Genomic DNA, 22,999 nt, shown 5'->3' with positions numbered 1-22,999 from the left:
ATACCATGTCCTACAGCTCAAAAATTTCCAGTGTAAACCACCTGCTCTATTCAAGCTGCCTCCTGTGCTCTTCTATCCTACTCAGATGTCCTTTCATTGCTTCTTACCCATTAGCATCAGTTTATTCAGACTTAAATGAAGATCCAATGACCAACCGCCCCTCCTTTAAAGCCTTCCTGACTAGCATCTTCCCAAAGAGATCTCATTCCCGATTTCCATCCAGTTCCACCAGTGGCTAATCAGTATGTTAGTCTTTTGAATTTCAATCTTACTTTCTTCACGGGCAGAAAGACAAGAGGGGGGGATCCTCAAAGCCTCACACAATATTGTGTTCACTTGCAAATCCACTTCACTCATTTTCTAGTCTGAACATTAAAAGCTGCATCTTTACAGTCAAGATCAGAAAAATGAAAATATAACTTTTTAAAAAGCAACGAAGGGAAATATTTTTCAAAAAGACAGTTTTATTTCTTTTCCCTACAGGACAGATTGTCATAAAGCCTAAGAAGGTAGGGAAAATATTTTATCTTTTTTTTTAAAAAAGATTTTATTTATTTATTTGACAGAAAGAGAGGGAACATAAGCAGGGGGGAGTGGGAGAGGGAGAAGCAGGCTTCCCACAGAGCAGGGAGCCCAATGCGGGGCTCGATCCCAGCACCCTGGGATCACGACCTGAGCCAAAGGCAGACGCTTAATGACTGAGCCACCCAGGCGGCCCAGAGAAAAATATTTTAAACTCTCATTAATTCCATTTGAAGGTACATGTAAAAATTCAAGTTTTTTTCCTTTAAAAATAACCAAAGGCAAAGAATACAACCTCTTCCAGAGGTAAAAGAAATAACCTCTCTGTCCAAAGATAAAATTATTGATGTCATTTATTAATCTATTATGTAGTCACGTAGAGTCAGGAAGTTAAGGTAATAATAATAATTATTTTTATTGTGTATCAGGCACTGTGATTAAGCATTCTGCATGTATTTATCCCATTAATTGTCCTGTTTCACGGCCAAGGGGCGTTAGGCTCAGGAGAGTTGACCAATTTGCCCAAGACCCACAGCTAATGAAGAAAAGACAAACTAGGGGGCTGGGTCTGTGGCTTATCCCACCATACTGCCTCCCCCACCCCGCAGCAAGTCTTGGTCTTGGTTAACACTATTTGTCAAATATAAATTTTGTCATTTCTCAAGTGTATCATTATAACAGCCTGGTAGTTGGGATCTCTATCTCTCTCTTCCTCCTCTCAAACCATTCTCCACTTCATGACACAGTGATTTTTTTCTAAAACAGAAATCTGATCATGACACATCTCTGCTTAACATGTCTGAGGGGATTCCCCCCACCCTTACATTTCAGATAAAGTCAAAACTCTTCAGCTAGCAAGCAAGACCTTCCATAATTCCCAGGATTCTCCATGATCTGAACCCTTCTTCTCTCCCCTGTCACGTCTTTTGATGCTCTTCCCTTGCACGACCCGCTCTAACATGACAGTATTACCTGAAGTGACCCGAATGTACCAAGGTCCTTACTATCAGGTTCTACGCCATGCTCTTTCTCAACTGGCTAATTCCAACTTCTCTTTTTTTGTGCTGAAAACCCAGCTTAGGTACAACCTCCTCTGTAAAGACTTCACTGAACTTGCCAGACAAAGAATCCTCTCTTCTGTGCAACCATTATACCCTGGAGAGAACTTAAACATAACTGATCATTTATTGTCTGTCCCTCCCAATAGAACAGAGATTCTCCAACTTTCTGGCCTCATCTCATCCTTAATGTCTGAATGATTTTGTCACAATATCCCTAGGCCAAAAGGAATACCTAACAGTAGTTAAGTACAAACAACTTAATAAATATTTATGTCCTAACAACTTAAGAGCCCTTTGAAAAAATAATAAATATAATTTAAAAGAAAAAACCATATCTTATTTCATGCTTAAATAACTAGCTGTGAGCCTGTCGGCACTGTATACATCTCAAGCCTTGAAATCAACAGATTGGACGATAACAACCTTAATTCCTATTCAACACTAATTGTTGTGTGGTGTTTGCTTTTTATCACAGTGACTACTGAAAACCCAAGCTTCACAAAAATATGATGTCATCAAAAGGAATGTAGTGCAACCTAATGTTTAAGCTGTCCTTTAAGCTAGCAGTCTGTATGGTGTCCAATACATTTGGACAAGCTAGTAGTCTGTATGGTGTACAATGGATGCTGAGTATTACAATTAAATTTTCTTTGAAATTTAAAAATATCTCCTGGTAGCCCTTGGGGCTCACCATGATGTCCTGAGACCCCTGCACACAGCTTAGGAACCACTACTCTAAGATGACTGAAGTGGGAGGGCAAGGCCTTTATGTCCACTCCCAGATACCAACAGGCATTTACTATTGTTAAATTTACGAACAAATAAAGTTATAACATCTTAGCATGCTGTAACGAAGCAGCTAGGAAACAGAAAGAACTGGGGGGAGAGAAGTTTCGGTAAGAGTAAATTTAACCACAAATTAATAGGAAGAATTTCATTTCCAGAGATTGAGGCCATTCTCTCCCATTTTCGGGGAGTTGGTGGAGATACAGCAGCTCACACCTTCTTTTTGATGACCTTACCATTAATAAATAAGCAGCTATTGACTCACTAGGCTGGTGTGATTGGGGTATCATACAAAAGAGACTGAAACTATGACTCTTGCATCAAAAAAGTTTTTAATCCAGTCCGAAAGCAATGGGAATCTGGCTTCCAAGAAATAGACAAGGCCAGCGGGCTTTGATGCCAAGACGCCCATAGTTCCAAAAGCGTTTGGTATTTAGAACAAAAATTAACAATAAGAATTTTTTATTAACTGTCCACTTTGTGCCAGTCACAACACCAGATGACAACACAATGGTGAATGAATAACACATTGCCTGGTCTTGACAGTACAATAGAGCCAAGATAATGGAAGGTGATAATGGAAGGGGGCCATGGAACTTGTGAGGAAGGAGATGGTACTAGGGCTTGGGGGATGAGGGATGGCTTCTTGGAGCAAGTGATACCTGAGGTGAGGACAGGCATGAACGGAGCATGATGTCACTGGGGGGACACATATTCATTTGCAAAGGGGTAGAGGCGAAAAGAACATGATGGCAAGGGGATTTCAGGTTAAATGTAAGCAATACGTTTTCTAATATTGAGTATTAACAGAACCATTGTTACTGAAGGAAATCATGAAATCCTTGTTTTTGCTATGTTTAAAAAGTCCAACAGCCACAAGGAATTAATCAATAAAACTGTCACAATTCTTTAAGCTCTGCAGCTCTACGATGCCAGTGGAATGGTAAGTTAATAAGATAATTAGGAAGTTCGACCACATTTGTGCCCTTTTAAGGAAAACTGGAAAAATAGTAATTTCACAATCATGCATAAAGGAATTTAAAATGAATACTTAAAAAATACAAGCTGGGAAATCAGGTTGAGCCTAAGAAGGAAGGTTCAGCTTGCTTTTATTACAGTTTTAAAGACAAAAAAGTCACATGGCAACTAGTCGGAGTGATGTAGAATGTTCATTTAACTTGTAATCTTAAGGCATGCCATTCCTGTGTTATGAAATATTTTAATAAAAAAACAAATTAAATTAGGTTTCATTCAAAACCTTTTATACTAAAAGATTTTTTTCCATGTAGTTACAACTGTTTCTCATATTCAGCGACTATATGTATGTAATAAAAGTAAGTTGTTTACCTTCATTATTTTGTGCCAGGAAATACACATCTCTAAAGTAAATAGAACAAAAAATTCCCCCTTTTGTCCTTTTGGGGAGAAAATTAATAACATTTACAAAAATACTATTAAGAGAAAAGACTGGTTTCTATAAGAACAAGTACTATATTTATAGTTGGATAAAATAATACTATAAATAAAAATGCTGCTGAAAATAAAATAGTAAATGTATCAATCTTTAACAGTAATTATCTTTGGGTGTCAGGGTTATAGTAAGATTATTTTTTCATATATTTTTGTATTTTCCATATTTTTTAGAAGCAGTTTTTGCTACTTTTAGAGCAAAAAAAGGTGTCAAATTACAACTAGCTTCTTTAAGGAATAGCCCCGTTTCTAGTTATCATTCCTTTCCTTAGTTTTGATAAGTTCATAATTTTCTTAATGAGAAAACAAAGATTTCAACTGTCAAATAAACAGATGAATTTTCCTACAGGGAAAAATAAGCTATTATAGATCAAACGGTTTGTCAGTCAGAGAATAATCCTTTGAAAATTAGGATCTGTTTCAATTCTCCAGTGCTGTGAGGTTTAATCAGAACACTCAATCTTTAAAAACATCTAAAAACTATAGTTATCACTGGTCTGTAGCAGGGATGGAATGAAGTGAGCTTTCTTCCTCTGTTTTATCTTGATCAATAGACTTCACCAGGAAACTTATAATGGTGAACCCTCAACGAAGAGGCAAAGTAGGAAGACAGAAATTATATAATACTCTGCCCACAAGTACTGGTGTGTTTGGAAATTGCTGAGCTAACACCAACTAGTCAGACAGGTGCCGATGGCCCAAGCAGAAGATGAGTAAAAGCTAACAGGCACCTTTCATCAGCTGGCCTCCCCTGGAGCCCTGCTGGTAAAAGGAAGCAGGCAGGTAGAATAGTCAGGGAGAAGCATCAGGGGTGCAGAAAGGGAACTTGCATGCCTAGTGCTTTACACACTTTCATTACTGTTTACTCCTCCCAACACTGAGACCTTGCTCTACAGATAAAGTAATGGAGGCCCGTGACAGTGAGTGATATGGCCGAGTTCACACTTCCAGAACGGTGGTCGTAGAAGGACTCTAACCTAGATCATAAGGATTCTTTCTTCTGGGGCAGAGGACTAGTAGTAGTCAATGAGCCCATACCCAAAATAATAAAAAATAAAATTAAGTAAACATGCTACCATATCTTATAAAGTTTTCATATTTGTTCAAGATATTCACCCCTATTTCCAAATGATAAATAGGCAAAGGTTAAAGTCTTACATAAAATTCTTCCGATGTTTCTGGAGGTTCTGGAAGTAGAGAAGCCTTTGGTGGCAATTTGAGTTCATAGGTCATTATACTCCACCTGAAGGGAGAAAAATCTTTGGTCTGAAATTCCTTTAAAATTTAATAAACTGACTTTGTTCTCACCTCACGTATATACATGTGCACATATATGCATGAACTATGGTTTATTGTATCTAAGACAACCAAATATTGGGAAGGAGATGGATTTTGGTAATCTCATAAAATGCTGAAGCCATACTTTATGATGTCCATATCTTACCAATTCTCTGATTTGGGACTTCCAAACTTTTTAAAGGCCATGACCCATAGTAAGAAATGCACATATATAACAAAACTCTGCCTTCTTTACTAGTGCAATGCATTCTGATTTTTTTATTCTTTTCTGTTTCCCTTCTTAAATAATGTTCACTGCAACTGACTAACTAGATTACACAGGTTACTAATGGATCACAACCCAAAGTTCTAAAACAATGTCCCAGATTAAACAAATGCATAGTGCCAATGAAAGATAAATCACTATCTGTGTACCAACCAGTCTTGCCAAGTCAGCTTACACATACATGAAATGAAAATTAACTAAATATCCCTTCTTAAATTAAGAAAGTAAGCATGGGGTTGAGAAGAAAATATTAATAGAAATAACTGATTTCTTAATACTTGAAGCAAATTTATTTCAATTAGCTGTAAATATTAATTTCAAACCAAACACTGAATCACTTGGTGTTAAAGAAAAGCAATCAACTCCAGACAAATCCAGTCTTCATCCAGAATAATTTCAAAATTTGGGAAGAAGAGTTGGGTAGGGACATTACTATTGTCAGTAGCAGGATGTGAAATCAAGACTTTACAAAGACACAAAGCATAATAAAAGCAGTGCCGTAACACATGAGTTTTAAGAAAAACATATCACGGCTGAAGCCAGTGATAGAACCCAGGGGAAAATCCCAAGATTGGCATCAGTATCTAAACAGAGCCGAGTGTGTCATTCAAACTAGTAAGTCTTTGCATAAAAATCTGAATTCCCACAAAATCTCCCCCAAAGACATAGGTTGTATGTTAGGATGTATAAACAGAATACTTATAGCTACTGTTCAACTCTTGACATGAATATACTATCAAGGAATATATATTTGGGCACAAAAAGCCATTCATTCATTCATCCATGCAACAGACATTTATTGAACATCTCAACATGACAGACAGCATTCCATGGTCTGGAAACGCAAGGCTGACTAAGACTTTCCAAATGAAGTTTATATCCTGGTGCAGAAAACACATAAAATAATTAAACTCTGTAGATATCCAAAGAGGGAAAGCCACAATGGGAAACCTGAAAGTCAAGTTCCTTGTAGCTGGAAATACTACTCTGATCAAAGGACAGTTAAAGAAATGGGAAAGAAATCGACCCAGATATCTTAAGTTTCCTGCACCTTCCATGCTGTGGAGTCCCTTGATAGAAAATGGTTGGAGCTGAAGAAAGAGGAGAAAGTGGCAGGACAAGTCAAGAAAGGATGCATACTGGGACCAGCTAAGCAGAGTTAGAGGCCAGAAGGTTGGGCCCTCTCTGGTGCATATATGCATTAAGGAGGACAGGGTGCACCGTGTTGAAGAAAGATCTTGAGAACTAGAGTCTGGATTCCAGATGACAGTGCCAGTTAGTTCTACCACTTACTAGCTATGTGACACTGATAATATGAAAACCTCCTGAGCCGTTTTACCTGTAAGATGGAGATTACAATATTAGTCAGCTGTAGGTGTGTAGTGATGATTAAATGAGATAATACTTTCTCAAGTAAAGCAACTAGAAGTACCAGGCAGATGAAAAAATATTCTTCTTTTCATTGTCTCCACAACTTTCCACAAACTCCTCAACTTTCATCTTTGTAAAATAGTCGTAATAATGTTGTTCTTAGCCACCTGACAGTGCTGTTTTGAGGATCAAATCAATTGATAAAAGCAAAAAGCTTCTGTAATTCGAAAATATTAAACAGTGACTTTTTCCACCTGTTCTTTACCAACAGTGTTCTTAAATTAGTAAACAAAACACAGGAACAAAATATTCTTATGTTTCTAATGGTCGTAGGTTCTTGAGCCTCTTTTGATGTTTCTCTTCTGTTGTTGTGTGCAGGTCTGTATCAAAGACTTTCACCACAGGGGCACTGTTTCTCTGCAAGCCACCTGGAGAAGTTAATTTTTCTAACATACAAAGGAAAAGCACACACCCAGGGTGGAGGAAATGTCTAGCAGCATTTCCTGGGATGCAGCGAAAATGGTGTTTAAATTTGCAGGAAAAAGCCATTTAAAACACCTTGTGTGGTGTTTTAAGCACAGAATTGGGAAATCACCTCCAGGTTCTTTTAAAGACTAGAGACGGAATCCACTTTACGCACCCAAACTATGGGGGTATCCCTCTTAGGAATAGTTTTGGATAACCATAGACAAATGCTCTACAGCCCAGCTCTTTTTAAATATCCTGTCAGCAAAAGAACCAACCATTACATAACCTTATGACGGGCAAGGTTACAATTAATTAGGTTATAGCTCATTTTAGAGTAATTACATTTTAGATTGGTAGCTCCCTGATGAGATTTTGTTATTTTCGGGAACAGTTCCACAGATGGCTAATCCTATCAAAGTTGTTTTGATTCATGCTAGCTTAAGTTTATAATGATATTTTGACATTTGTCTTCTACTTATGGTGGGGAGGGGTGGTTACTGCTTACTGAGTCCTGTTGTTCCTAAATAATCCCCAGTCCTACCCACCTTCTCTGTAACACTCAGGGTACACACACTGTGATTTCTTTTTTATACATGGGACATTTAGAGAGAAAGAAGTTGCGATGTGACCAAGGATACCATAAACACAGTAATCATTCCTTGATATGGCGTTCTTAATATTTCCCAGTCACTGGGAAAGGATTATCTTTTTTAGTATTTAGTTCTTTGTTGGTTCAACTCATTCTTAATATGCATAATTAAGAAGAGATAGTCTAACAAATCTCAAGTTTATACGTCTTCCTTAGCTTTAATGAAGCCAGAGGACAATGGGGCCATACCCATTATAGCCATCAAAAGCCCCCACACAAAATGAACTGCTTAAGCTTTCTGACCTGAACAACAATGAAAAGTAATTGCTCTCTCAGCATAGCGTTCTATTTTTAAAATAGTGGGTTCATCAGACTGGTTTTCTCAGTTTTTGTTACAATTCATTCATTCACCCCAAAAATATATTTACCTATGCTGGGCTCTGTTCCAGACCTCAGGCGTGACACGAATGGGTAAGACCAGGAAATCTCTGTCCTCACTGGGCTTACAGGTTGTAAAATTTCAACTGCCAAAAATGTCAGTATGCCATTTTCAGTCTAGTGTTAGATGAAAATTCACTTTTACCTGTCTAGCATTTTGGTACTGGCTCGTTCCAGCTTCTCTAGTATCTGAGGAAGTTGGGTGTCATCATCATAGGAACCGCCCCAGCCTAGAACGCGGGCAAGGTCATTTCCTGTACCCAAAGGCAATACGCCCAGCTGACACTGAAAGAGAGCACAACAGGGAGACCTCAGGCAAGCTGAGAAACCGGAGCTATGATACCTCTGTGCTCCAATGGTCAGCAGGTTAGTACACATTCATGTCAACGAGTCATGAAAAGATTTAGTACTTGCCTGTTTATTCAAGTTGAGCTTATCAATTTCTGACAAAACCCAACCCACACTTCCATCTCCTCCACAAACAAGAATTCGGAAGTTGTCGAACTTTTGGAATAATCTTAAACTGAAAGCAAAAAGTATTTTATTTTAATATAAATAAATAAAAATCATTTCCCCAATTCTTTGTTATTCTGTATATATTGGTATGCATGTTCAGATCAAATATAAGAACACTTACTTACATATTAATTATACTATAAAAACTGAAGTGCAATTTTTAACTCAAGAAAACGTCTTAATCATAAAGAGGAAAGGGGATTATAAGTAGAAATGGAGATAAAATTAGGAGGGAAGGGGGGTGAGAAATGAGAAAACAAAGAAGCAGAATCCAGGAAAGAGAATGAAAGGTAAGTGATAAAGCATGGTAAAAGTGGTGATTTTTTTTTCTTCCCATTACAAGGATATGTTATTTCCTTAAGAATAGCATATTACAAACCAGGGGTGGAGAATCTAGGGCACTGATATTACTGACAATCAAGTCAGTTCCTAAAGGGACCCACCAAACCTTGCCGACATACCACTTTTCGGACACCCACCTTGCTTTTCCTCCCCCTCATCCCCTAGTCTGGGTCAGTCTTTTTACCTCTGTCTTCCTTCATCTTAACTTTGGACATATCCCACCACCTCCTGAATGTACCTTCGTGCACCTCGAGTACTGTGGAAACCCTATAAAATATGTTATAGAGACAATCTCAAGAAGTTTCACAAAGGGTCTGCCTTGGAATCATAAAGGACGGGTGGGAAAAGTAAATGTAAAGAATATAAGATATAGGAACCATGAAGGATTATGAAACGGATGTGCTAGAAAGGGAGACACAGCTAACCCAATGCAAGAGACACAGGTGAGTGGAGAGGCCAGGTAAGGAAGTGCCAGGACCTAAACAGGGGGAAGGCATGTACAAGGAGACATAGGGGGCGCTGGGAAAGGATGAAGAAGACCAACATCCATGGGACCAGAGGGCCTGAGACTTGGCAAGAAGGCAATAGAGGAGCACCTGGGTGGCTCAGTCGTTAAGCGTCTGCCTTCGGCTCAGGTCATGATCCCAGGGTCCTGGGATCGAGCCCCACATCGGGCTCTCTGCTCGGCCGGGAGCCTGCTTCTCCCTCTCCCACTCCCCCTGCTTGTGTTCCCTCTCTAGCTGTCTCTCTCTCTCTATCAAATAAATAAAATAAAAAAATCTAAAAAAAAAAAAAAAAAAAAGAAGGCAATAGAAACAAGAAGAAAGAAACCTAAAGAGCAAAAGTGAACAGAGGCACAAAGTGAGGCAAGCGAGAGAAAAGGCGGGAAAATGTTAAATTAAAAACCCGGGGCCTCTTTGGGGTATCTAAAATCCCCATTTTTACATCTGTGTTCACGCTTTAAGGTGACCGTGGAACCCAAGAGAAAAGTGGAGTTGGCAGAAGTAGATCATGAAGAGGTTGCAGGAACCCGGGTTCAGGTGATCCAATATCACCTCTTCAACAAAGTCATATATACACACTAAAAATGTATTAAAAGTACCTCAAGGCATATTTTCCCTCACTGAAAATCGTTTAATTTTTTTTCAGATTGTAAGTTAGAGAACATTCCAGAAAGCTGAAAAGAACAATCAACACCAGTGTTTTTTGTCATTCATATAGGAATTGAGTCTCAAATCCTTGAGGAGCTGTCCTTGAAACCCACAGTAGTGTCTATGCTTTGGTTAAATAACTGATTATTTGTATTACATAAAAATCAATGCTAGCCTTCCATGCAGATCATTTTCTAAAGTTACTGGTTATTTCTGTATTTACCCAAGTTGATTTTTCTTAGAGCTAAGCAAACCATTAGTATTGTCTGATGCAGAATATATTCTAAAACATTTTCTAAACAAATTTTGGGATTTTCAGCACATAAGGAAGTTATATAAATATCAAAAGGTGAAGTTAAAATTTAGAATTAGAGCTTTAAAAAAAGGAAGAGTGGGAAGATCAATACAGAGATGTCTAGATGGATCGAAAGCCTTCACAAACTGAAAAATCAAACACATTTCATGCTTAGTACTATTTCATTCTAATGAGATTTATCAATAATTAATTACCCTAAATGAGGACCTCCGTTCATTAAATCAAACACCTGAGCCGGATTTAGCAACTGTTTAAATCGACGAAGGAACTTTACTCCCTGATTATCTCCACTCTTAGAATTGACAAAAACCAACAGAGGACTAACACAGAATGAAAATGTCGCTCTACAGAAACCTGTAAAAAAACACAGTACAGGATCAATATGAACAGCTGTCTCTTTTAAACTATTGATAAAACTTCAGAGAAAAGAACATAAATTCACAAAGAACCTTGTTTATTACTTGTACAGTAAATTATAATTTAGCCCCCCAAATGGAGATAGGTTTTATTTACATACTAAGGCTATAGAACTTATCTTTTAAAATATGCTCTACAATGAAAAATCCTACTAAAGATGGTAAAAGTATTAATCATAGATAATTGAAGATACACCACCTACCTTAACAACACCAATGACGTCTATAAATTCACATTTGTCAAAGAATTCATGTTCATATTCAGTATTTTAGAATGTTTTAACTTTTCCTTCATGAGGCTTTAGAAAATACTTTAAAATTTATCATAAATAATAGAACCTTGATTTATCGGGGATTGGGGGGGAGGTCTGTTAACAGCACAGGTTAAAAAATCACATCTTTTGCAGCCTGTCCTTGTATTTATAATATCTATTGGCATAATTTACATAAAAAGTTTGAAAATCATAAAGCACTTTATGCAAAACTTTAATAACAGTATATGGTGAAAGCCTTTTGTAATTTGGTTTGCTTAGAAGGAAGACAAGTTCTTTAGCACTTAGAATCAAGTTGTAAGATTCTCAAAAAAGTGATGGAATTTATAGGAATATAAGTTCCTCCAAGGAATTTATAGGAAAACAGATTTCAATAAGAGCTATGCTGATGGGCAATTTCAATTATGGATGGAAAAAAAAGCACATAAAAATTAACCTTTTTGGATTGCATTTTGTTATAGAATAATGATCTTATTTTGTTTGCTGAAATGTAAAATCTGTAAGTCTTATATGTAATATCACCAGTGTATTAATAGCTATGTTAAGTTTTAATTCTAAAATGTTCTTTTAAAAGTTAAATGTACTGTTCAGCAATTTGAATGGACTTAAATAAAAGCTGACCAGAATAACCAATTACAGTTCAATTTAATCTAGGAAAGTAAATGTACAAATCAACATTTAATATACCAGGAATATACATATTTACACTACTGATACATACCATCAGAATCAGTGCTATTCAGTGCAATTGGAGGTATGATGGACACTTTACATTGGCCAAGGGGACACACAGGATGGTATAAATCTTTGCAGGCAGTGTGTACCTAATAACAAACAAATAAGCCTTCAAGAATCATAAAAACACATCAATGTTTTATTATGGCATAAATTACATCTAAGGAACTGATCATTGAGGATCGACTATATCACAAAATATTCAGTAATTCATAAATTACTTTCATGGCACAACATTTACAATGCTAAAGAATGGGTTAATTATTTTAGAGATGGGAATTTGATTTGGTCTGTGCAGCCTACTTTTATGATTGTCTCAGGCAAGTAGTGTATATCAAGAAATGCCTTCTGAGTGGAATCTGGCTGGCTCAGTCGGTAGAGCATGAGACTCTTCACCTTGGGGTTGGAAGTTCAAGCCCTACACTGGGTGTAGATATTACTTAAAAAAAAAAAGAAATGCCTAGTGAAGACCAGGAGAGAAGAAGGGAAGAGAACAGAGTGCAGAGGAAGAGAGGGGAAAGAGGAAGTCAGGAATGAATGGAAGGAGGGAGGGAGAGGAAGAGAAAGGAGGGAAGCTAACTAGTCCTTACCAATAGCATCGTCCATAAAAAAACTGATGACCTCATAACATTCTTATAGAATTTAATGAAAATAAAATTTGTAATGTGTCTGCTTTTTCTGCAGTGGTCCTATAACTTTCTATTCACACCTTTTTTTTATATATAACATTTTCATGTTACCATAGGTACAAATACATGCGTGCCTATTTTCTCAGCTAGACTTCTGGCTCTGTAAAGAAAAGGAAAAGGTCCTATTATTGCACAAGTGATATATATCATAGGCACTCAGTAAAGGTGTGAACTTCATAGAAACAAAAATTTCAAGGTCAGTCAAGATACTATTGTGAACAAGAGCAGGGCTAACGCGTTACATAGAATCCAGGGAATTTACAATACTTTAGGTACTTACCTAAAGAGCCTTGAAATGTTTTAAGCAGTAAAAGCAGACATTTCATAAAGAACTTATTTAATATGGCTTTATTTCATTAGTCCTTTTAGAAAACTGGCATATTAATTAAACACCTATTTATCAAAACTTTTGAGAAAATAACTGAAATTAAATAGTGATTCTTGTTTGCTGGTGACCTAATTTTGGATAGTTCTCTATAATCATTTATAATAATTAACATCCTAAATGGATTTCAAAAAAAAAAAAACCAACAAGCATGCACAGATAGTTTTAAAAGGAATATTAGAAAGGTATGAGAATTACAGAGCAAAACAGAAAAATATTTATATCAGTGTTAAATGAAAAAAAGCAGAAGATAAATTGTATCTTCACTATTTTTTACAAAAAAGGTAAAACTGTATCCAGAGACTGGACAACAACTGGAAAAATTGACTCATTAGAGTTGGGGAACCATGGTCTTACTTTATTCTGTTTAAACTACATGACTGTTTTACAAACTAGATATTCTGTCAGGAACTCATTATTTTAAAGACAAAATAATATGTAAAGAGGTAAGTGATAGTGCATAGGAAGTACAACCCCAAGAAAGAGGTGACAAGGTGTTGGTGGCCCGCAAACCTGAATGTCCAACGGACATAGTGTAGGGCAGGAACGACTTCATGATAAGGTGATATCTAAGTTTGCCAGAAAAAAGAGGGAGAAGACATTCCAGAATGCCCCCTTCCACATCCTGTATTCATCTTTCTATACCGTTTGTGAAATTTTTAAAAGGTGGGAGGGAGTAGAGTGAGCAAGTAAATATCTAATGAACTCCTACTGTGAACGTTAGCAAAGCTGAAAAACGACTGAGCAGATACAAGTAGAGACCTATACTGCAGGTAGAGACAACTTCTATAAAACCTTTCTAAAGTAGCTGATCACACACATAATCTGCTTTCTTTTTAAAAAGTTAGACGAGAACAGCTGAAGTTCTAGAGGTAGAGAAACAGAGGTACATGTAGACTAATGAAATTAGCTGCAGACGCACACATCAGTGGATGCCTCCCTGAAAAGAAATCTTACGTGGGATGAAGTTTTAAAATGTTTATGGGAGCACTTTACTTACTTATTTATTTATAACATTTTTATCTTACAGGCCTTTTGGGAGCACTCTTAAAATAAGGAATGCCAGGAGGCCACCTGGGTGGCTCAGTCGGTGGACTCTTAATTTCAGCTCAGGTCATGATCTCGAGAGTCCAGAAATCGAGACCCATGTCGGGATCCGCGCTCAGCGGGGAGTCTGCTGGAAACTCTCTCTCTTCCTCTCCCTCTGCCCCTCCCCCAACTCGCGCACACACTCTCTAAATAAATAAATAAATAAATAAATAAATAAATAAATAAATAAAATCTTTAGAAATAAATAAATAAATAAAATAAAATAAGGAATGCTGGGGCACCTGGCTGGCTCCGTCGGGAAAGCGTGTGACTCTTGATCTTGGGGTTGTGCCCTAAGAGGGTTTTAGGGGTTACAGTTTCACCAAAACTCCAAAGACATATCTAATACAGTCTATATATTATATTACAGGGCATCAGAGAAATTAGAAGTAACGCCTGTGGCTGATAAAAGGGGCAACTGACGAAGAATAACAAAAGCATGAGGTTAGAGAGAATCACACTTGATTTAAAAATAAGAAGGAGAGCGCCTGGAGGGCTCCTTAACCAGTCATTAAGCATCTGCCATGACGCGTATCCCAGGGTCCTGGGATCGAGGCTCCGCGGGAGGCCTGCTTCTCCTTCTCCCACTCCCCCTGCTTGTGTTCCCTCTCTCGCTGTGTCTCTCCCTGCCAAATAAATAAATAACATCTTAAAAAAAAATACGAAGGAAACAGATTACCTATCAGGCCCAACTAAAAAACTGCAGGACTTACTGTTTCCAGTGGAAAAAAATGGAATTAATCTCACCAATTATGAAATCAAAACAGCATACTCACATCATTTTCATTTGATGATCTGCATCATACTTACTGAAAGAAATGAGTTTTCCACCTTTTTTGGGGGGTGAGGCGTGACTTCCAAGATGCAACACAAGACCAAACAAATCAGCCCAAAGCAAGGCGATCGCTGTCACTGTTGGACGGCATCGCCCACTGCTGAGACGAGTACCCACAGCTGTTGCCTACCCCCCTCCAGTACGGTGAGCACCGTGCCACCCTCTGAGCGGCCTGAGTTCACCCTCGGAGTTCCTGCTCTGACTGCCCGCATGAAGCCTCGGGCCCGGTGCTCACACAGTCCGGCTGGACGGGACCATCCCTTGCCATCAGCTCTGTGTCATGCCGTGCGTACTTCTCATTGCTTTCTTACATGTGCGAGAAAGTTTTAAAATATTTATCTATATAATATAAATGTATCTAATTCCAGTTATACCAGTGCGTGGCTGACTGAACGAGGCGTTCTGTCAGAGAACGTGAGCAGGGTTGTATTAAAATTATACTTCGCACGTCAATCAAAATTTGGTGGCTTTCTGGGTTTAATGTGTGGTAAAACAGGGCTGAAAACAGTAAACCATTAAATGTGGCTACAGCATAATGAAAAACAGCAAGAGGGCATTACAAAAAGGATACTTAAAAAGTAACCAGACTGGAAGGAATATACTTCGAAAAAGATGAATGTTGCGATGAGTACGTATGCTACCCTGCTCTGTTAGACCATAAGTTCTTTGCCCCTAAATCACGTGGATTAAAACAAATATATGAAAAGAATTAGAAAGGACTCTCACCATCGTTCTACACCAAAGGCATTTCCAATCTTGTAGACGCAGGACACTCCCACAGGTTTTGTCACATACGGCGCATTTGGCACTGACGGGCAGGTTACCCTCGAGCCACTGGTGTGGCATAGCTAGCTAAGCAGCAAGAACAAAGAGCAGGCGGATTAGAGAGCGGGGGACACCATCCTTACCCAGGGGAGGATCTACGATCATGTCTCACTCAATGGAATCAAGAGATGTACCTATCACTCAGGGCATCCATTCAGTTAGTCCACATTTATTGACCATTTCTTATGCCCCGAGCACCGTAGGGATACAACAACAAGTAAGACTAAATCCCTGACCTTCAGGATGTGAAGTCTAATTGAGGAGCAATGAAGGTAAAGGCATTATCATAAAGCGATGACAAAGTGCTATCAGAGGTGCGTATGCAGGGTGCAATGGAGACAAGGTTTTGAAGGTGGGGGGACACTGTTGAAAGGAGGCCCCAACGTCTAAGGAGTGAACATCCAAATAGACACCCGAGCTAAGCCTTAAAGAGTATCTTACCTGTCAGGTAAGGGTCTCCAACACCAGCCCAGCACAGCAACCATTGTTAAGCCCTATCCACATTTCCCTCAAAATTTAAGAGCTAAAGGAAACTATGAAGGCTCTAACTAGAAAGAGAAACTCATAATTAACCAAAGCCTTCCATTTAATCCTACTAGTAAATACTCCCACTTAACTCTGTCGTTTTCCACAGGGCAAACAATAAAAGGGAGGTGGTACTGGGAATAAACCAAAGACAGAACTGTGCTTACTCCATCTTCATCCTCTATGATGTCCTTCCCGATGGAGGCCAGAGTCGTCCATTTGCAATTATTTGTTGCCCTCACTGCACATCTTTTGTGAGCCTTGAATTTACACACTAAAAAAAAAAAAAAAGTCAACCATTTCTAAATGAATATATACTTTTGGAACAATGATTAGAGGAAATCACAGCATGAAATTTCAAGGGGGGGGTAGAAGAAAAACAGTAACTTAAAAAGTTTAAATTACTCTTCAACAATAATAAAGGTATTCTGAAAATACCTTTTCAGAAGATATTCATGTATTTATGTTACATGTGGCTATGTATTTATGAAACACTTTTATCAATCTATAGATTGCTACCTAGATTCCACTCGCTCACAAATAAAACAGAAAGGAAATAAATACAAAAGAACTAGTTCTTCAGGAGAAAGGAGAAAACACACACACAAACACAGAACTAAATAAAATTCAGTAATACAGAGCTGCTGGGAACATCCTATTTCTTAATCTGGGTGTTGATTACATAAATGTTAAATTTGTGAAAAATCCCACAAGTTGTACTCCTCTGATATTTGTATTTTTCTGTACATATAATATATTTAAAATAAAAAGTTTGAAAATATCAGTAAGATAAAGAACAGGATAATTTGGAAGTGTTTTAAAATGCAACTATGTCAAGAAAATATCCAGTTGTGGGAAATAGATCGAAAAAGGTCACATATGGCACTGTTTTTTAAAAGTATTACTGTTGGGATCACTACATTATAATGTAGAAGAAAATAATAATGAAGAAGTACATTACATCCATCACTAATCCTCTAGGAGGAGGAGCCTCTAAAAGAGACATAAGAGACACTGAAACTTATAAGACATTAAGGGAAAAAAATTGAAGACACTAATAAATGGCAAAACATCTCATGCTCATGAATTGGAAGAATTAATATTGTGAAAATGTCCAGAGTACCCAAAGCAATATACAGATTCAATGCAATCCCTGTCAAAATTCCAATGGCATTTTTCAAAGAACTAAAACAAATAATTCTAAAATTTTTATGGAACCACAAAAGACTCTGAATAGCCAAGGCAGTCTTGAGAAAGAAGAACAAAGTGGAAGGTATCATACTACGTGATTTGAAACTATATTACAAAACTATAGTAATCAAAACAGTATGGTACTGGCATAAAAACCAGACACATAGATCAGTGGAACAGAAGAGAGAGAATGGACACATAGATCAATGGAACACATATCTTTATGTGCAAAAAGATAAAGCTGGACCACTACCTTACACCATACATAAGAGTTAACTCAAAATGGATTAAAGACTTGAACCTAAGACCTGAAACCATAAAACTCTTAGAAGAAAACTCCCTGACAGCTAGCTCCTTGACATCAGTCTTGGCAATGATTTTTTTGGGTCTGACACCAAAAGCAAAGGCAACTAAACAAAAATAAACAAACAGGACTACATTGAATTAAAAATTATGACACAGCAAAGGACGCCATCAACAAACTGAATGGGAGAGAATATTTGCAAATCATATATCTGATAAAGGGTTAACATTCAAATTTTACAAAGAACTCATATAAGTCAATGGCAAAAACCAAGCAATCCACTTTAAAAATGGGCAGTGGACCTGAATAGACATTTTTCTAAATAAGACATACAGATGGCCAACAGACACAAGACAACATACTCAATATCACTAATCATCAGGGAAATGCAAATCAAAACCACAATGAGATAGCTCCTCATACCTGTTAGGATGGCTATTAGCTAAAAGACAAGAAATTACAAGTGTTGGCAAGGATTTGAAGAAAAGGGAACCCATGTGCTCTGTTGGTGAGAATGCAAATTGGCGCAGCCACTCTGGAAAACAGTATCGAGTATCCTCAAGAAATTAAAAATAGAACTATCACATGATCCAGCAATTCCACTTCTGGGTATTAATCCAAAGAAGATGAAACCACTAATTTGAAAAGATATTTGTAGGGCACCTGGGTGGCTCAGTTGGTTAAGCGACTGCCTTTGGCTCAGGTCATGGTCCTGGAGTCCCGGGATCGAGTCCCACATTGGGCTCCCTGCTCAGCAGGGAGTCTGCTTCTCCCTCTGACCCTCCTCCCTCTCCTGCTCTCTGTCTCTCATTCTCTCTCTCTCTCAAATAAATAAATAAAATCTTAAAAAAAAAAAAGATATTTGTATCCTCATGCTCATTATAGCATTATCCATAATATCCAAGATATAGAAACAACCTAAGTGTCCCTCAATGGTAAACGGATAAAGAAAATGTGGTATCCATATGTATATCTACACAATGGACTATTATTCAGCCATATAAATGAATCACTTGAGACGACATGAATGGACCTAGAGGATATTTTGCTAAATTGAAATAAGTCAGAGAAAGACAGATACCTTATGATCTAACTTATATGTGGCCTGTAAAAACAACAACAAACCCACAAAAAACCCAGCTCATAGAAACAAGAGAACACATTGGTGGTTGCCAGAGGCAGGGGGAGGGAGGTGGGCCAAATGGGTGAAGGGAGTCCAGAGGTCCAAACTTCTGGTTATAAAATAAATAAGTCATGGGGATGTAATGCACAGCATAGTGAGTATAGTTAATTACACTGTACTGAATACTTGAAAGTTGTTATGAGAGTAAATATTAAAAGTTCTCATCAAAGGAAAAATATCTGTAACTAAGGATTGGTGACAGACGTTCACTAGATCTATTTGGGTAATCATTTTACAATATATACAAATATCAAATCAAAAACACAAGAGAGAGGGAGAAATAAGAGGAAACAACCAGGAAAGAAGCAGCTCATATATGAAAAACAAGTAAACCACAGATTATTTGAGAAATGAACTCTTACTTATAAATCAGAACTTGACTACTGCTAAACTTCTTTATTCTTTTAAGGATACAAATTATCCAAGCATTGGTGGATAAAGATGTTATACCAGTTTCTGACTTTTCAGATAAATACTTAAAAGTAGAGATCACTTCAGTGGAAATTTAAGAAGGTAACTGCTCCTAAATCCTACATGTAAGGTGTCTCCTTTTCACGTGATTTTTGCATTTCTTTTTTTTTTTTTTAAGATTTTTTTTTTTATTTATTTATTTGAGACAGAATGAGAGAGAGAGAGAGAGCACATGAGAGGGGTGAGGGTCAGAGGGAGAAGCAGACTCCCCGCCGAGCAGGGAGCCCGATGTGGGACTCGATCCAGGGACTCCAGGATCATGACCTGAGCCAAAGGCAGTCGCTTAACCGACTGAGCCACCCAGGCGCCCCGATTTTTGCATTTCTAACTGTAAACCGTTAACAGGTTTGAAATGATGTGTTGCATGCCATTGTTTTAAAAAGTCCTAATTTGGGGCGCCTGGGTTGCTCAGTCGTTAAGCGTCTGCCTTCGGCTCAGGTCATGGTCCCAGGGTCCTGGGATCGAGCCCCACATCGGGCTCCCTGCTCTGCGGGAAGCCTGCTTCTCCCTCTCCCACTCCCCCTGCTTGTGTTCCCTCTCTCGCTATGTCTCTATCTGTTAAATAAATAAATAAAATCTTTAAAAAGTCCTAATTTAACATAGCATGCAAATGAAAGGGTCGGGTAAAATCACTGAGTGTCTATAGCCAAATACTCAAAATGCTTCAGGATGTCACGGAGAGCCGATATGCAAAAGGTCACTTAAGCTGAGCTAGTTTTTCCTTGAAAAATATTAGTCTAGACATTGGAAAATTTTCATTTAACTGGTCTTTTGTGTACACTGGCAAATTCTTTCGGAAATCCTACTATTTTTGTTATAAATGACTTTGGGACTCGAGCACATACTTCATAGAGAATAAACCGGTTTTTCAATGGACTCTCATTACTGATAGACAAATGTATAAAGAGCGAGCACCACAGGAAGTAAGCTTAGTCTGAAAAACAATTTTAGCATGACCTGCTCCCTTTTGCTCCCATACAAGTGACTATTTTAAAATTGAGGTTAATTAGTAACTCTAGGTTTTTCATCTCTTATGGTATTTCTCAAAAGTGTGGTCCTAGTTTTAGTTTTATCTGCAACGTAATTCCCAGGCTGCTTTTTAAGTACAAGGAAGTATTTGAATTAACAGTCAATAACTGTTTTTTTAAGAGGCAAAGGAGTAAGTAAAAGAGAGCAACAGGGAATGATTTCATGGCTTTTTGAAATTTTGCCATTAAAAATCAAACAGCTCATTAAAAATAAAAATCATACTTGTAATAATAAAGTGCTTCATGAAATGAGTCTTGAAAATTACGAAGTTGCTTAATGTAGCATACAATAATAATAAAATAAACCAAACTGTGATTACAGTCACTAAGGAATGGAAATGATTAATAGGCACCTTAATTTTGTTAGGCAACAATTAGATTTCTCCAAATAAGTTATTCTGAAATAAAGCACTTTTCCCTGACCTATAAAGCCATTATTTTAAAACCCAGAACTTAAAAAAATATACTGACATGTAGCAAAGTTATTTTTAATTGCAATTTTCAGTCCACCACATTGAATCTTTGTTAAGTATTCAACAGTGGCTAAGAGAAAAATTCATAGGTACCTATGTTAACATATTTGATGCTGTTGATTAAAAAAGAAAAAATCACCATTTAATTTTTTTGTTCAGTTACTGTTTAAATAACTGTGAAGAACAATTATGCTCTGAAATCATAATTAACATTCTTAGGGAATTATTTATGAAAAGTATTTTCCATCTCCTATTTTTCATTCATATACTTTACATATGCAAGGCTTTAAAATAACAATTTTAGTAGTTATTCAACACAAGCCCGGAAGCCAAATCAGTACAGGCTTGTTGAAGGGCAGAAAGATTAAGTAAATTTAGTGATGGCTTCACACATTGGAAACTGAATTCCATTCCAATACAAAGTTATTCCTTGTCACTGTTGGAACGAATTTTTCTTGTATTTGCATCTCTGTTATATCTTCTAAAGCCTGTTGTATCCTATGTCCTTTGCTTTTATCAAGCAAGCAGTTTATTCAGATTTGGGGGGAGTTTCTAAAGTTTAAGTATAACTTGGATTACAAGAAAATGATCCTGAATAACCACATTCTCACAAAATAAAAAGGTAGCTTCTTGACACATTCATAAAACCCTTGGGATTTTTAAAATCTTCTGCTACAGGGCGCCTGGGTGGCTCAGTTGGTTAAGCGACTGCCTTCGGCTCAGGTCATGATCCTGGAGTCCCGGGATCGAGTCCCGCATCGGGCTCCCTGTGCAGCGGGGGGTCTGCTTCTCCCTCTGACCCCCCCCCCATGTTCTCTCTCTATCTCATTCTCTCTCTCAAATAAATAAATAAAATCTTTAAAAATAAATAAATAAATAAATAAATAAATAAATAAATAAATAAAATCTTCTGCTACAGTCCTAACAATACCAATGGGCAAGACACCACAGATTTAAAATTTTTATCAGCAGAGAAAATGAATACTAACATATATTCCTCTAAAACTCTAATTTAAAAATACAATAACTGAGACATTAAAAAGTCAGGAAGACTTCATTATTAACAGAATAATAACAAAGTTATTTAAAGACTTTAAGTTTCTTATTCTCATCGGCTAATGCAATTTTCATTTTTCTTCTAAAAGGTTAGGAAAAATACTTAATCGTCCCAGTTTAAACTCAAGACACAAACAACTAAATATATTTAATAATGCATAACTCTCAAATCAAAAGAGTACCACAGAGTATCTCAGATCTGATATCTTTTTAAGCACTTTTGGAAGGAGAGGCCAGGAGGCAGCTAAAAAGACCTTCAAAATAACATCTCAACAGTATTACACACTTGGTAAGAGTAACTCAGAGCTTCAGGAATCCCTGTAGATTACTAAAGTCATAAAGAGCAATTACACCTTGTTTGCAACCACTCTTAAAATCTATAAAAAAAAAAATGTGTAATGCCTCTTCCAAATGTTCATTTTCATGAATTTTAATGCCTCAGGCGATGATGTAATCTGCAATTATTTACTTGATGGATTTCTAACAGAGCACAATTACAAACTTCCACAATTTCTTTGACTAGAAAAGTAGTTTCCTTGTATATATTCTCCCATTTAATTTTCATAGTGTCTGTGAGATATAAATGACTATTATCCCCGTTTTGCAGATGAGGAAACAAAAGTCAAAAAGAGTGGAGCTCTTTCTCCTGGTCACCGTTTGTAACGCTGGGAGTGGGACCAGAACCTGGAGGGTGAAACTGAGGAGCTCTGTTCTTCACCTCTGTGCTCTATCATGCTAAATCGCTGAAATTACGACATATCTCAGATTTGATACCTTAAAATCAATGAAAACTGGGACTCTATTACTAGTTTATTATTGAAGTATAATAAAGTTATATTCAAAATTAAGATTCTTTTGTATTTAAGAGAAAAAGGCTAGTATTAGTATTAGCTCTAGTTCAGAAAGTAGAACACAGTAGTGTGGTCAC

General features: G+C 37.3%; 1 protein-coding gene across 2 annotated transcripts in view; it reads right to left on the bottom strand.

Moving 5' to 3' along the window:
• The window catches only part of DGKH (diacylglycerol kinase eta), a 173,013-nt gene that overhangs the window by 45,380 nt on the left and 104,634 nt on the right, over nucleotides 1–22,999 (bottom strand). For both annotated transcript variants that reach the window (XM_035003306.1, XM_035003305.1), the window contains 7 exons: nucleotides 16,533–16,639; nucleotides 15,742–15,867; nucleotides 12,004–12,106; nucleotides 10,789–10,948; nucleotides 8,684–8,792; nucleotides 8,415–8,554; nucleotides 4,998–5,082 (listed from right to left, as the gene is read on the bottom strand). In XM_035003306.1, the coding sequence (XP_034859197.1) occupies nucleotides 4,998–5,082; nucleotides 8,415–8,554; nucleotides 8,684–8,792; nucleotides 10,789–10,948; nucleotides 12,004–12,106; nucleotides 15,742–15,867; nucleotides 16,533–16,639 (830 nt within the window). The remainder of the gene's footprint in view (nucleotides 1–4,997; nucleotides 5,083–8,414; nucleotides 8,555–8,683; nucleotides 8,793–10,788; nucleotides 10,949–12,003; nucleotides 12,107–15,741; nucleotides 15,868–16,532; nucleotides 16,640–22,999) is intronic.

This window comes from Mirounga leonina, unplaced genomic scaffold (assembly GCF_011800145.1).
Source record: "Mirounga leonina isolate KUSES-001 unplaced genomic scaffold, KU_Mleo_1.0 Mir_127, whole genome shotgun sequence".
NCBI classification, from domain to species: domain Eukaryota; kingdom Metazoa; phylum Chordata; class Mammalia; order Carnivora; family Phocidae; genus Mirounga; species Mirounga leonina.
This window is presented reverse-complemented; position numbering and strand designations above follow the sequence as displayed.